General features: G+C 38.1%; 2 protein-coding genes and 1 long non-coding RNA gene across 12 annotated transcripts in view; all 3 read right to left on the reverse strand.

Annotated features, from left to right (window-relative positions):
- Nucleotides 1–4,139: 4,139 nt before the first annotated feature.
- On the reverse strand, nt 4,140–4,721 carry LOC122092205. Its single transcript, XM_042662547.1, has 2 exons — nt 4,639–4,721; nt 4,140–4,557 (listed from the first exon to the last, which is right to left on the reverse strand). The coding sequence occupies exons 1-2, from the start codon at nt 4,719–4,721 to the stop codon at nt 4,140–4,142; spliced, it is 501 nt and encodes a 166-aa protein (XP_042518481.1).
- Nucleotides 4,722–8,348: 3,627 nt separating this feature from the next.
- On the reverse strand, nt 8,349–11,395 carry LOC122090542. 4 transcript variants are annotated; one of them, XR_006143669.1, is made up of 4 exons: nt 11,112–11,395; nt 10,012–10,085; nt 9,007–9,092; nt 8,349–8,747 (listed from the first exon to the last, which is right to left on the reverse strand). It is a non-coding gene; the product is annotated as an uncharacterized LOC122090542 (long non-coding RNA). The 4 variants fall into 4 exon arrangements; XR_006143671.1 differs by having other exon boundaries at nt 8,349–8,784; XR_006143670.1 differs by having other exon boundaries at nt 8,349–8,842.
- A 2,383-nt stretch (nt 11,396–13,778) lies between these two features.
- LOC122091716 (cold-responsive protein kinase 1-like) overlaps nt 13,779–16,425 on the reverse strand; it is a 45,030-nt gene continuing 42,383 nt past the window's right edge. For all 7 annotated transcript variants that reach the window (XM_042661814.1, XM_042661810.1, XM_042661816.1 and 4 more), the window contains 2 exons: nt 14,978–15,128; nt 13,779–14,317 (listed from right to left, as the gene is read on the reverse strand). In XM_042661814.1, the coding sequence (XP_042517748.1) occupies nt 13,991–14,317; nt 14,978–15,128 (478 nt within the window). In that variant the 3' untranslated portion in view covers nt 13,779–13,990. The remainder of the gene's footprint in view (nt 14,318–14,977; nt 15,129–16,425) is intronic.

The following is a 16,425-nucleotide window of genomic DNA, read 5'->3' on the forward strand; positions in this document are numbered from 1 at the left end:
GATTCTTCTCCGGCGGCATCTCCTTCTCCTTTGACAGCCTTCGGCAACCTCCGACTTCTCCTTCGATTCTTCGCCAGGTATGTTTTAGTTTGTATTTTAAATTTCTGAGTTGTGCATGTTTTTGTTTCTCTTTTCTTCTTTCTTCTCCATGCTTCTTCCTTCTGCGTATGATTTTTTTTTTTTTCTTCCTCTGCTTCTTCCTTCTTCGTATGATTAGTTTTTTTTTTCTTCCTATGGTGACAAAGATGATTGGTTGGTTGATAAGTGTAGGTTCAGGTTTTTTTTTTTTTTTTAATAACATTAGGGCTTAACATATTTATTAAAATAATTTTGGAGACATTACAGTCTGATTACAACCTTCTTATTCTGATTACCTTTTAACATTACAGTCTTAGACAAAGAGACAAGTTGAATCCAGTCATCTATAGAAACAATTGGTGGTAGCAGTGGGGGTGAAAATACAAGTACTGCTGCTACTGCACAATCAACGATTGATCCAAGCAAGGATCCGAAAAGGAGAGCTAAATCAAATGATCCTGGATGGAAATATGGGTATTGGCCTGACGTATCAGACAGAAATTGGATTAAGTGTACCCTTTGTGGGAAGGATATCAGGGGAGGAATAAAACGATTGAAGCAATATCTTATTGGTGGCTATGGAGATGTAGCCAAGTGTGTGAAAACAACTGAAGCAATTGCTAAAGAGATGAGAGATGCAATATTGAAGAACCAGAGGAAGAGGAACCTTGATTGTTTGGATGATTTGGATGTTAGTGATGAACCTACAGAAGTAATGGGACCACAACAGAATATAGTATCCGATTTGGGGCTCTCATTTCCTATCCCTAGCTCTGGGATAACTTCAAGAAGAAATAAAGCTATCATTCAAACACAATCCAAACAACAAGTAAGGGGTCCCATGGATAAGCATGTGAGGAGGACTCCTGAAGAAGTGGTTGCAGATAGGCGGGATAAAGGTTCATATCAGACAACAATGGAGAACCGAGTAAGAGGAGAAGAAGAAAGAGATAAACTTCGTTCTTACTTTGCAAGGTGAGCTTATGAGAGTGGCGTTCCATTTAATGCTTTGAAATTAAGGAGTTTTGAGGAATTGGTAGAGGCAATTGGTCAATATGGACCAGGTTTCAAGCCCCCTTCAATTCATGACTATAGGGGGCCTCTATTGAAGTCTGAAAAGGATAAAATTGATGAGTTGAAGGTGAACTATCAAGGATATTGGAGGAAACATAGATGCACACTCATGTCAGATGGGTGGACAGACAAGAGAGGAAGGCACCTAATTAATTTTCTTGTCAACTGTCCGGAGGGGACTTTTTTTTTGGGGTCTGTGGATGCATCTAGCCAATCACAAACAGCTGAAATGTTATTTAAGCTACTTGATAGTAAGGTTGAAGAGATTGGTGAAGATAATGTGGTTCAAGTAGTCTCTGATAATGCTGCCAACTATGTTGCAGCGGGTCGACTACTAATGGAGAAAAGGAAGAGGTTATTTTAGAGTCCATGTGTTGCTCATTGCATAGACCTTATGATGGAGGAAGTAGACAAATTACGCTCTTATATGTCTGTTATATTGAAGGGCAGGAAATTGACTGCATTCATCTACAGGCACACTCGTCTTCTTGAAGCCATGAGGCAAAAAATAAGGAGAAGACTTAGTGAGGGCTGGAGTGACTAGATTTGCCTCTTCCTTTTTAACACTCCAGAGCTTATACAAGCACAGAGAATCTTTGAAAAAATTATTTGTTGATGATGAATGGTCCCGTTCTAAGCTTGCATCTACAGAGGCAGGGAAGAAAGCTTCTGAGACTGTGTTTGCTACAACATTCTAGAATGGTGTGATGGATTGTATAAGAGCATCACAACCTCTTCTTCAACTCTTGAGGATTGTAGATGGTGATGAGTTGCCTGCTATGCCTGAAGTATATATGGCAATACAAGTGGCAAAGAAGAACATAAAAAAAAAAAATTTGGAGACGATGAAAGGAAATGGAAGAAAATTATAGCGATTGTTGATCACCGTTGTGAGACTATGATGAATGGATCAATATATTTAGCTGCATTTTTCCTCAATCCAAACAAGTTCTTTAAGGCAATAGCAGATAATACTGATAATGAGTTGGACTTAGCTAAAAAAGCAAGTGATGCCTTCAATGATGTTCTTGTAAGGTTGGTGCCTAATGAGACCTTGCTAGATAAGATCATTGTCCAGGTTGACAAGTATACCACTGTTCAAGGAAGTTTTGCAAAGGACATGGCGATTAGACAAAGGGACAAGTTGAATCCTAGTAAGCATATTTCCTTTTAAAGTTCTAATTAGTTTAGAACTTTGTATGTTGATTTTTTACTTAACTTATTTTTTTATATTATATATTTATAGTCTCTTGGTGGTCTTGACATGGAAGTACTGCTCCTGAGCTTTCAAAGCTTGCATTGCGCATACTTGGTCTTTGTTGCTCATCTTCTGGTTGTGAGCGCAATTGGAGCACATTTGAATTTGTGAGTATTGACTATTGAGTTCTGAGTACAATAGTACATGTATTTCACTTAATATGGTTTTATTGAAGATAAGTAGACAACCTCATATTATTAATGTTTTTCAGATTCACACCAAGAAGAGGAATATGTTAGAGCATCAGCGGTTAAATGATCTTGTCTACATTCAATATAATCGCCGACTTCAAGCAAGGTTCCAAGAAAGAAAAGAACAATTTAGAAACTACAATCCATTGTTGCTCGATGATCTTAATTGGAGTAGTGAGTGGATGATTGGTGAATCAGATGATGAATTAGTGCATCCTGAGAATGATGTCACTTAGAGAGATGTTGATAGAGCACTTGGAGCATCTTCATCTTATCAAAGCCACAATAGACCAAGGAGGGCTCCAGCATCTACCAGTGGAACCAATCTTTGCTATACCCGGCGTGGTAGGAGGGTTGAGCTTGAGGATTCGTCAGATGAAGAAGTGGATGAGATGAGTGAAGAGGATATTCGTGATGATGAAAACATTGAGGATGATTATGGCATAGCTCCAAATGATGCAAGCCAGCAACAGAATGCAGATGAAGAAGAAGATTTTAATTTAATTACTGATTTGGATTGAAAGCCTTTGAGTCTTAGAACTTTGACGTATTTTGAGTCTTTAAACTTTAAAGTTTTTTGAGTCCTTGAACTTTTAAGTATTTGACTTTCATTGTTTACTAAATTCTTAGCATTTTAGTTTATTTTATGTTTTAGCTTCATTGAAGTTTAAAGTTTTTTAGAATGATTAAGAATCCCCAGGTTAGTCACTTCTCATCCATTTAATTTGGCATCTCGATTTTTACTTTCGATGTATTTTAATTCTAAGTTCTTAATTACTTCTTTGACAGGAGTAGAAATATAGTGGATGACCTTAGGGCTTAGGCACTCATTATGGCATCATAGAGGTAAGTATAATAAATACTTGTATATTTTATGTCTTCTTTTCTTTATATTTATAATTTTATTTCATAATTATGTATTTATATTATATGTTAATATGTTATGATGATTGATGATTGAATATTGATGATTGATGATTGATGATTGATGATTCATAATGAATTGATGATGAACTTAGTTTATTCACTTTATTGATTTGTTTTTTTGATGAATATCTTACATTGGTATGAATATAAACATTTAATATTTATTTAGCATATGAGTAATAGGATTCAACTAGTATTTGAGTCAAATAGATTGGTTTTATAAAAAAAAAGTACACAAGAACACTTTAGTCAATAAGGCGACACTTTATGCTCGCCTTATTGCTAAGGCGACGCTTTATGCTCGTCTTATTGCTAAGGCGCTCCGACAGACCGTCAAACGCCTCTGTCGCACCAGCGCCTTAAAAACTATGCTTTGAGAGGATCATTATCATGAAATTCATTTTTTACCCACAATGCAATTTCCATGACACTATCAAATTTCTTCCCATTTTGAATGCATAGTAGGGCAACCTTCTCCCATATAGCATTAGTATACTGACATTCAAAAAATAAATGGTTCCTACTTTCCATACCTACCCAATAGAAAATGCATTGGGGACTAATGTTCATCCTCCTCTTGATGAGCTAATCTTTTGTTGGTAGAGCCTCAACTAAACATCACCAGGTTGTGAATGAATGTCGAGGTATGTTGCCTTCAAACATACTGATTTCTTCCAGTCCAACTTTCTCTCCTTCCTCCTTACTATCTCCCATGCTGATTTAGTTGTAAACACACCTGTAGGATCTCCTTTCCAAACCACCAAGTCCTCGTCACCATAGTGAAGTCTAGGGATAGTTTGAAGACATCCCCAAGCTTCAATAAGATCAAGAGTTGTAGCTGGAGTAGGCAACCATTCCCCATTCCTTAAGATTTCATCAACTGTAGCAAGATGAGACAAACCAGAATCATATCTTATTCTTTCCCCAAATTTCTTAATAAGGATACCCTTAGGATGCCAAGAATCTAGCCATACCCCAGTGGCTCTTCCATTGCCTACCATATGCATAATAACACCTTCCACCTTGTCCCTATATTTCAAAATCTACCTCCATACCCAAGAAGCCTCACTAGCAGCCTTTACAATCCAAATTGTGTCCTTCTTTAAGTACCTTTTGTAAATCCAGTCCACCCATATGCTCTTCCTATGAGAAGCAATCCACCATCTATGCTTCATAATTCCAGCAACATTCATGTCTTTCACTATTTTCAGCCCTAAACCCCCCTCCTCCTTAGGTTTACATACAGCATCCCAGGAAATTAAAGTGTCTTCTTTTCCAAAGAGGGACCAGACCATAAAAAATTCAAAAAAAAATTGACTCCACCTTTGCTATAAGACTACTTGGTAATGCAAAAATACCTAACCAGTATATATAGCATCCTTGTAGAACTGAGGAAATCAACTGCAGTCTTCCAGCATATGAGAGAAACCTTGCCTTCCATCCTTCAAGCATATATTGTGGATATATTGTGAAATGTGGATATAGTATGTGGATTTGTGGAGGTAAATTCCCAAGATGGGACACGGTGAGGCCAAAGGGGGATTCCAGCACTGTGTGCCCGGTGTATGTGGATTTTGTGAATGATGTATAGTGATAGTACCTACATCATTTAGAATACATATGGTTAGGATATCAAAATTCAAGTGTTACACACCTTGCTAGTAGGGGTTAGGTACTGGATAATCCCAAAAGGATGGTATATTTGACAAGAATACCATGTCCACAGTACGACAGACTGTACTCAGAGGTGGACACACTATGGGTGATCGATGTGTAGGATTCTAGGACCATGGGCTATAGGGGTTACCTTTGGTGGTTTGCAGGGTGACCGATGTGTAGGGTTCCTGGACCTGTAGACTTCCGGCTTGCAACTATCTTATATCTCTGAAGCCCGACGTGCTGGGGAGGGGATACCACTAATACCAAGATTATAGACTTAGTAATGAAAATAGAAAAGTAGTGTAGCCAAATGGATTCACATGCATCATATAATTGTATGGAGCATGCATTGCATCATTTGTACTGCGTGTGTTTGCCTACACAACCCTCATTGGGTTTTTGAAGCTCATCCCATATGGATTCTTCTTTTTAAATGGTGGAACTAGTGCTAAGGCAAGATTGGATTTCAATGGCGATTGTGAGGCTTGTGTCTGTGAGGCACATGGATGCTGATGGACGTCACTTCACTTTTTCTTTTGATGTAAATATTTATAAGTTATGTAAGATGTAATAATTATACCTATGTGTTGTTATTAAATGGGTCTTGAATACTTATAATTTATCATTTTAGTGTATGGGTAAATGTATGATGATTTTATTAGCTTACTATAATATGTAGTTATGATCTTTGTGGCATTTGTGAGTTAAGTTACTACATCTGTGATATTGGTAGAGGTAGACTAATTGTGTTTGAGAATCCAGTGCTACATACCTTAGCCTATTGGAGGCTTGGTTTGACACATAAATGGGTTAGGATTAAACAGAAACAATCCACAAATGGTACCAAACGCAACCAAAAAACTTTTTAGGAGAAACAATAAAAAATAAGAATGATACCAAAGAAGGCCGAAGATAATGATCATAACACACAAGGAAAGAATGACCAAGACATTGAAGATCATGATCATGTCGCATAAAGAAAGTGTATTGAGGATAACAATCATAACAAATAAGGGGAGGATAATCAAGAGATTGATAAGGATGATCACATTGAACATATTGATCTCCCACCACCAACCTTCCATAAGTAACAAGTAAATACTTTACATTGATTGCATTGATTATTTCCTTTTAGTATAACATTGTATTACTTTTGTACTAAATTCTATTTAAGGAAAAATCTTCTTCTCTACTCTCATGAGAGTGATAGAGAGACATTTCAAGCCTTCAGAGATGGGCCCAAATTTTAAAGAGATGTAGTCCCCTAGGTCCGATACTCATATTTTAAGTTTCAGCCCTATTAGAGAATTGCATATGATAAAATAGAGCTTCGCAACATTAGGGACAAGACTAGTGTGTCTGTTTGCAAGAGCTGTATTTGGTTGCAGTCTTTCTCTTTTGGTTTCACAGGTTAGTGACGTTAAATTTCAAAAGTAGATTGAGAATTGGTCCTCCTTTGCAACATTAGGGAAGAAACGATCTAAGGAGATCAAAACTCTGCTCTTTTATCTCTTGGTTCTTATCGTGTGCTCGAAATAAAAATGTTTTTGCAAGGAAGGACTGGACCCCTACAGATGTGATAGTGGCTGCCCAAAGAGCTTGAGAAGAATATCTCTCTGTTGGACGACTTATAAAAGGCTCTATTGCTACTTCAGTGACAACATTGAATCTAGCATGGCAGGCCCCGCCAATTGGCTTATTTAAGTTAAACCGTGACACATCATATCACCAAGAAAGGAAGAAGGGAGGGGTGGGTTTTGTGTTTTGAAATCACCATGAACATCCCCTTATAGTAGTGTCAAATGACTCAAACCCCACCTCTTTTTGCAATGTAAAGGTAGGGGAGGTTTTGGCGATCATGGAAGGTCTCTTGGAAGCTCTTTCTGAGGGAGTAGATCGTCTTCTAGTGGAGAGTGATAACCAAGAGGTGATATCATATTTGCAAGACACATCTAAAGAGTCGGCCATATCAGTACCTGAGGTTATTGAAGATATTAGACACCTCTCTACTTACTTTGATTTTTGTAAGTTCCAATATATTCCAAGGGCTGCTAATGTGCTAGCAAATACCCTTGCAAGGAGGGCCCAATCTATTATGGATAGGATTGTTTGGCCAAATTCCAATCCTTGCATATCTGATCCAGTTGCAAATGGCAGGAGTGTAATCTGTATTCATGAATAGATCTTCTTTCTACCAAAAAAATAGAACTTTGAAATCTAGGCTTTGAGATATGCATATAAGTGGTAGTGGTCAAAGTACTATACACATAAATGTATATCCTTGGAGATGATTTTGTACTTAAGTGAATTAGGATATTTCTGGAACATGGAAAATTTAAATCACGATCTCTCTATCCAATGGTCAGATAGCCGCATTTTATGTGTATGAGAGGTTCCTTCTGTGGGCGTCTAAGAAAAAAAGTTCCAAAAGATAAAGGTTGTATACAAAGGCAAAGTTCCAAAAGATAAAAGTTGTATACAAAGGCTTTGGAGTGTAGATCAAGTCTTTATAAGAGAATGATTCTCGTACGGTATTTGATTTACTCATGGATTCCATTTAATCTCTCTTCTTTTAATTGGTTTTTCTTTTGAATGGAGTCCATGTGTAAATCAAACACTGCACAAGAATGGTTCTCGTACGAGGACTTGATCCACACTCAAGGCTTTGAACTGAAAACAAGTCTATCCATTTCAGGGGGAAAAAAAAGTCTAACCCACTTAATCTTAATCTCAAGCTCATTTTTTATTCCATTTTACCAATCTCCATCCTCTTCCACCAAATCTCCCCCACCCCCAGCAACCAAATGACAAAACAATAGAGACAGAAGTGTTAAATAACTTAACATTGCCTTGTCGATTAGTGGACTCTCTCTCCTTGTGAGTCGTTACGCAAATAAGATGGTGAACTATATCTGGAGCTTGGGATTGCAAGGCACTTTTTATGTTGCGGATGCGATAAGGGTAAACCCAAGGGGTGGTTCAGCTGGAAAAGACGTTTCCTCACAATTAAGAAGCCATGAGTCCTACCTCTCAAAAAAAGAAAAAGTTAAATTTCAGTTTCAAACTTTTTAAGCCTCTTTAATTATTCTCTCTCTTGCAAATTTGAGAAAGTAAAAAAATTGGTTAAAAGAAAAAGAAACTAATGTAAAATTCAACTCGTGTTATACAAATGTTTGTTATACAATAGTAACAACATCAAAGCCTTATCCCAACTTAATGGGATCAACTACGTGAATCAAAGCAAGGGGCAAGAAAAAGGATAAGTAAAAGTGAAAGTAAATAGATCATAAAAATTCTAACGAAGTAGAACTCAACAAGTGGGGTCTGTTACCCAGATCTTGACCCATCAATATGCTCTAATCGATGGCATACTTGGAGCAAGACCTAATTTGTGCATGTCTTTCCTCACCAATTCTCCTTTGGTCACTTTTTGGCATATCCCTAGCTCTTTTACATCCTTCTATTTGGATCAGAGCATTCCTCCTTGTGCATTTGATGACCTCTGTTGAACATGATTATACCTTCCATCTGAAATGTGTCACACCTTGCCCCAAATATGGCTAAGGTATGCGGCATTGGATTTTCAACACAGTCAGCCTGACAATACCCAGGATCACAGATGCAGTATGATAACCAAACCCATTTCACAAGTCATCTAATAAATCAGAGTATGCATATAAGATCCGTAAAACATAAATAAGTGTGGTGACCAAACTACTATGGTATCGAATAATATGATTACAAACCCATAAATCCCATTCATATAAATATTTAAAACCTTACAACACATTCTGCAATAATGCGTTATGTACACATTACCTTAATCATCTGACCAGCATGTGTCCAATAACTACACCTGGATATCCGAACTGTCTCTGTCGTGCCCAAAGCTGTAGTTCCAATATCTAAAAAGACGATACCAATGGAGGTGAGCTAAACAACTCAGTGAGGGGTGAGCACACAAGAACACACATACACATCATGAATGCCATCACAAGCTCACAATATCATACCACATGTTCCATATGCAAGATCCACATGATTCATTTATTAGTCTATTTTCCATTCTAATTACTAAGGCTCAGTATCTATGGGTATAAGTGCTATAAGCAATGTAGGTGGCATTCCCTACCATGTACGTTGGGCCACAGGAATACAAACTCATTGCAAGCAGGAGTTACCCAGTCCTGGTCAGAGCCTCAGTCCCCCATGGTTTGACTGTTATGCATACAGTACGTTGTACCATGTTGTGCCCTCGCAGGATACAGTACATCGTATCCGGGTGTAGTAGTCCTCTGCGACCTACCACCGAGTGGAATTAGCCAATACCTTATCCCCTATTAGCAAAGGGTTATAGCACTGGGATGTGATCCTAACCATATGCATCTACAAGCATCCAACTCAATCATAGCATCCATCACAACCATCTGAGGCCATAGATGTAAGACTGATCTCTGAGCCCACGGTACCAAACAAAACCTTGGCCACACCGTGCCATAGACTAGCAATATTACATCTATTGCCACATACATACCTCTATGGTCCTAGTTGTAAGACTGACCTCTAAGCCCATGACACCTGACAAAACCTCAGCCACACCATGCCACAGACCGTCAATATTATATCCATTCCCACATAGAAATCACACTACTCATCCACAAAAACCTCGATCACATCCAAATCGGTAAAACATGCATCATGTGAAAATTTATACATTTTTATACAAAATAAATGAATAACAAGTTTCATCACATTTCCACATGTGCAGACAAAATGAAAACATATAAGAAATACTCCGTAAAAACAAACCAAACACCCACTCACCTGATTTCCCGAATCCAATGTTCTTTCGCTAAATTCCTGATCATGAGTATCTTCACCGGGTATATTGCAGGTTCCTAAGTAACCATTTTACATTTGAGTTAAATTCCATTGTTATTAACCTTTTATAAATCTTACTTTTCAAATCTCATTTGGATCTATATTCTAGATTCTTTACTCTGCCGATAAGAAGCACACTGGCCCCAAGTCAGTATTTCACTCCAGTTGACCGGACTGGTATCTAGTCCAGCTCCTGAGGTCTGGGTAGGTTATCTAGTCAACCTACATAGTCATTAAGCCCATTCTTGGTCTACTAGATTGGATTCACAAGTGTTTAACTCATAATTGCCCTACTGGATATGTCTGCACTGCTCTTAGCTCATAAACGTGCTTGGATAAGGTCCCAAGCATAGGTAGGGGAAATACTGATATTTCACTACCCAACACCTTCTATAGCATTTTCTTTCCCCTTTTTAGGTCATAGAGCATGCCTTCACATGGCTTAACCATTACTGAACAAGTAAGGTTATACCTGTACAAGCTATAGGGTTACAGCCTTCAAAGCTCCTTACCCACCCTATTCTGTCAGGGACCAATCGGCTAGCCGGTTCCCCTAGTAAAATTGGTTGTTATCAGCCTAACAGCCCTGCCTCTCTTGGCAGAATTGTGCCAGGTGGTTCCAACACCTGAATTTCATTGCATCCACTTCATTACCTTAGAAACAAATTCCCCAAATCAATTTGGGTCTCGGAGCACTGTCTTGGTTCAATTAGGTCTCAATTTACCCAATTTGCTCCCTGAAAGGGTCAGCAAAACCTTCTGCCTGTCTCTGGGTAAAAATTTCGGTCAGGTAAGAGTCTATCCCACCTTCAATTTCATTTAATTTTACTCAATTTGGAAAAGCCCTATGGTTTAGGGTTTATGGGACAAACCCTCCGTCACTTTGGGTTCCATTTGGGTTCAGGGATTGGGCCTTTTGCTGTGGGAGGGTGTACTGAGTTCCCATGAGCAAATTCCCTCACCCAATTTCATTTATATAATAACCCTAACCATGGACGATTCCTATTCTAGCTCAAATCACAAAGATGGATTAAGGGTTTTACCTTCCTGAAGTTCCTAGGAGGTGTAGGCAAGTTTACATGCACCTGTCCAGCTCTAGGCATCTATTCCAGTTGTGGCAGCACCTTGGAAACTTCTTCCAACTATTGGCAGCTTAAGGAGGTGCATGAACAGTAATAGCAGCAGCCATACAATAGTAGGAACAGCATGAGTAAACAGCAGCAAGAGGGCTGCTGCACTCTCTTTCTCCTTCCTTCTCTTTCCTTTTCTTTCTTCCTTCCCTTCTTCTCTTTTCTTTTCTTCTTCTCCCTTCTCTGTTTTCATTCTATTTCACAGCAGCTAAGAGGAGAGAATAGCAGACTCCCCCCCCCCCCCCTATTTATAAGCTAAACTAGGGTCTGTTTGGCAATTACATTTTGTAAAAACACATTTTCCTCAGCATTTAAACTTAAATAACTTAATATAGAAATTAGGGTTTGACATAATTCCAATTGCATTAGGGCTCTTAATAATTCCCTAATCAATGGTAGAAATGGGTGGAGTAACCTTGCAAAGTAGTGGGGCCCACAAAGGAAAAATGCCAAATCTGGGCATTCGGCCAGTTGGCCGGTTGGCAGGGGCCTATCCCATCGATTAGCCCTTGCTGGCTTCCCTGCTATCCTGCCTTCACACCATGATATCCTATCATGTGTGGGGCCTTCCCAACACCTAAAATAAATCAATTCCCTTACCTGTCCATCACTTTCATTCATCCACCCATTCTCATCATTATCTTTTAACTTTTGGTTGTAATTCATTACCACCACCTTCAAGATTGAGTGAGTTCTGAATTTAGGATGTTATAAAATGACGTTCCCGAAGCTTATCATGGATTGGGGCAGCTCCCAAGTCCGCTCTAATGCTTTCATTCCTTACCTTATCCTTCCTAGCTTTCCCACAGATCCATCTTAACATTCTCATCTCCACTAAACACAATTTACCAATTTGCCTATCTAGGGCCAAAAAAATTGGTCTATTTTATTCAATTTTTCATTGAAGTTATTATAAAGATTGTGTATTCTGGGTCACATTCTTAAGTTCCCAAATTATTTACAATTTTATTTTTTTTTAAATTTGATGAATTTTAAAATTTTAAATACAAGAGCAATATATATGCGGCCCCCCCACAACATAACGCTCACCCAGCACCCCAAGTGAAGCAAGAGATCAATCCCAAGCCTCCTACCCCTACCAACTGCTAGCCAGGGGTATCACCAACTAAGCTAACATACAATTGTTTTCATGTACAAATTTTAATCTTCACCAAACAATTAATTAACAAAACTTTCAGAGCTGTGATCGCCCTCCTCTCAGCCTCTATATATTCATGAACATTGACAATGTCAATCAGTGATGTGTGAGACTACCATCCAACCCAGAAGACTAGGCCAGATTTGTTACTGATTAGGAGAGTGGCTCGGTAGGTCCAAGAACAGAGACTACTATCAAACCTCCCCTTCAAAAAAAAAAAAAAAAAAAAAAAAGAAGTCTTCTAATAAAACAAAGCTTAGGTTAGGCTGTAGGTCTCATAAATTGACATATCTAATACAGTCTAAGAGAGCGTCAAAACCAGGTTACAGGATTGGAAAGGAGTTGGGCATCATACGTACAAGTTTTAGTTGGTCTAAACACGAATATATTTATAATTTGGGAAAAGTTTCTATCACACCTGCACCCGAAATCCTTGGGAGATTCGAGGCTTCAATGCCACATGAAGCAATAAAATTTCAGTCTTGCTCAGTTACTCCAGGAAAGTGCATTTTTGTTGCAGCTCCTCGTTAAAAAGTTCAAATTCAGTAAGGCATGTATTTGTGAAATTTCCTACTGCCTATGAGGCCCAAATATGTCGGCTATGTTTAGGTGTACGGGGAATTAAAGGGAAGGGAAATTAAATTTTCATACTTAAAAAAGAAATTAACCATGTGACTTTTAACATTAATTTCAAATCATTCCACATTTGGTTATAAAATTTTACTCTTCTTTACATCCAAAACCCTTTGCTATAATTTGAAAAAAAAAATTTACATTTAAAATATATCATTACTAAATATGATTAAAAAAATTAAGTAATTTATACAATCATATGGGATAATGATTATAAACATTTCTTTTTAAAGTATAGAAACAATTATAAAGCAAATTAGATTCTGTTAAAAGAATACAAGTTTAGATATCCTAGCTTGGTGGACCAAAAGATGGAATTGAAGCTGGAACTTGACACATGGATGATTCCGTCCTTAGAGATGACCGACCGGCTTCCCAGATATTGTTTTGGGTGCAAAGCAAAAAAATCAGGATTAAAAAGGGGAAAGGGGAGGGGGGTGGTAGAAAGAGAGTTGGGTATTCCCTTTTTATTATTGGGGAGCATTCCATTGTGATTTTCTTTCATTATTTTTTGGTAAAATAAAATAGGTAGAGGGTTCCTTAAAAGGCAGCGTGGTCTTTACACCAGCGCGGGAGCTAATTGAAACACGGGAGGGATTTCTGCATTTCATGAGGGGTGGCACGGTGCCCCCCACTAAGTTTGGGCACAGGAGCCACACTACCTTTTACGTTTCTTTTTCCCTATAAATAACAATAAGCTTCATATAGTTGGGATAAGGCTGGGTTGTTGATGTACAAATTAACATTCAGCTTCATATAAAACACATTCCTCCACCCCCAAAAAGAAATAAACCAACAACAATGAAAACTATTTGCAAGCCGGTATCAATTTACTGCATCCCCAAACAGCTTCAATTAACTTTCCCAGCACCTACATAAGATGTAAGATCTATTCCTTCGCAGGCTCCCCCACCCCCAAAACCGCCACCCGAAAAGAAAAAAAAAAAATTTACAGAAACAATTATGGTCTAAAAAATTATTTTGCACCTGGATAATTCGATCATCTAGGTGTCATCTCAGTGATGGTGAAAACAGAACTTTGCAGCTGGGTGGTAGAGTCGATAGATGCTTTATTCAATGAAGGCAGTGTTCCACTGAGCCCTCCTAATTCTTGAAATATACCTGGGGGAGTCAGTTCCTTCTCGTTGAGCCAGATGTGTCTAGAGAGCATGTCAACAACTTGTGTCATTGTAGGCCTTCGGCCAGCTGCTTCTTGGGTGCAAAAGAGAGCTACCTTAATGTACCTAAGGACTTCTTCCTCCGAGAACTCTCCTAGCTCTTGGTCAAGCAGCTCTAATAATTTTCCTTCTTCATAGAGTTGCCAGGTCTGTCGATGCATAAAATTAAAGATTAGAGGAGATACAAGATAGGCAAGGACAAAAGAACGAAACAGTTGGGATGAATCATTTAGAACATGAACAAGGCATGAGAGTGTTTGTTTTTCCATCACAGAAAACAGACTTCAAATTCCAACTGAACAGTTCACAATGGAGCCCATCAAACGGGAGGCTGGTAGGAAGAGAAATGCCTTTCAATGTCGGCAACGTAGGCTGAGCGAATAATTGTTTCATTTGTCATTGATATTTTAAACTGACATTGAATTATTGAAATGAGGGAGGACAGAAACAGAACTCAATAGCTCAGTCCAAAAGAGGGCTGAAGGGGAAGAAAACTGAAAGGAGGAATACCCTAAGCAGGTAAATAAGTTGTAGTAGTCTGTGAAATCCAACCAATGGTTTAGTAAATATATACATGAAAGGATAGTACATGGATAATTTTGAATGGAAGTATATCAGCCGTTTGTTGAAAACAGAGGTTGGAAATTGGACAGTCACCAATAATTTCAAATGAAAAACCAGAATCCCTAAAACAAAAAATTTAACTCAAAAAATGAATTGGTCCAAAAAATAATGAGAGAAACAGCTCAAGACTTTTTGATGTTACTTCTGAGAAGATTGCCAAATTTTACCAAGGGAAATTGACCCACCCATTCCAGAAGAAGCTTCTGGGTCCCTCCCCAAGTCACCTTTGTACTGCTTCTACCGCTTATTATTTCAAGCATGAGGACCCCAAAGCTATATACATCAGCCTTCTTGGTTAACTGACCACGCATCGCATACTCTGGTGCCAAATAACCACTGCATGAAACAAGACGATGTAGATTGGATGTCAAAAGTGTAGGAGCCAACAAATCAACCATCTCAGCTTAAAGCAAGGTTCAGAATTTGTATTATATTTCAGTTGCAAATTTGATTGGCCGTTTCGGTGGTCAAACTGTCATATTTTGGCATGAAACTTCGAGAAACTTTAATTAAGCATCTCTAGACATATTAAAATATTTACTTTGGATCCTAGGTTGCTAGCTATTGTATGTCGTACCTGTTGTATGCTTTCATGTAACCTATTCTACACATAATTTAGTATTAGAATATCAAAAATTCAATTAAAACTAAATATGCATTATGAATATAAAATAAAAAAAAAGCATTTCATAATTATAAATAACATTACAAGGTAGATGTACTAATATGATACATGTTACATGTCACATATTACATAAATACTTTTTGAGTACAAGTTACATGACTGCATGTTATATATTGGACCCCTCTACCCATCCTAGCACCATGTAGTTTCAGGAAGGAGCAAGACCACTAGATGATTGTTAGTGCTGAGTCGACACAACTGGAAAAATACAGAAAATCAGAAGCATTGAATTAGTCCCCAACACCTTGTTCCACCAAGAAGTGTAGGTGATTTGGCCAAAAAGCATGAAACCTGGGATTTCAGGGGTTTTTTTCTCTCTTCCTTTCAAAACTCATGAAATGGGTCAAAATTCAATCAAAATCTTGAATTTATAACATTGCTTTGTATCATTTTGCCAAAACAATGCTGAAATTTCAGCTGAAATCTGGTATCCCTATTAGAGTCAACCCCTGATTTGTTTCAAGGGTTCTTGAAAACTGAAATATTTCATGAAAATTTTCAACCGAAATATCGTACCATGATTAAGAGATAAGACTCACCGTCTTCCCCAAGTGGTCTATCCAAAATACTATGATAGTTTCAGACAACAAAACTGGTTGAGAACAGTTTTGCAGTAAGCCTAATCACTTTACAATGAAGGTTACTCTGGAGCAGAACACACAGCACTACTCCATGACAGCAGGACAAACAACGAAAGATCAAAAAAACATCAACTAATTCCCCCCCCCCTCCCCAAAAAAAAAAAAAAAAAAAAAAAAAACAAAAGGTCTCGTCTGAAATTATATACTACATATTGCATGGTTATGAAGGTCCCTGACAGTAAAAAGTTCGACGACCAGCGGGTGAAATCTATTGATGCAGGTGTCAACCTCATCACATTTGTTCTCTGACAAACTTTTCATGGCTTCCTCTTAAGTCTGAAACCTAGGTCTTTGACAAACTTGAGAA

The sequence above is a fragment of the Macadamia integrifolia genome, chromosome 10 (assembly GCF_013358625.1).
Source record: "Macadamia integrifolia cultivar HAES 741 chromosome 10, SCU_Mint_v3, whole genome shotgun sequence".
Classification (NCBI taxonomy): Eukaryota; Viridiplantae; Streptophyta; class Magnoliopsida; order Proteales; family Proteaceae; genus Macadamia; species Macadamia integrifolia.

Excerpts from the sequence above, each read along its gene's own strand:
- LOC122092205 (XM_042662547.1), bottom strand. The coding sequence starts at position 4,721 with ATGAATGTTGCTGGAATTATGAAGCATAGATGGTGGATTGCTTCTCAT. Across the intron at positions 4,558-4,638 it reads GTGGACTGGATTTACAAAAG|GGACAAGGTGGAAGGTGTTA; the intron begins GTACTTAAAGAA and ends TTTGAAATATAG.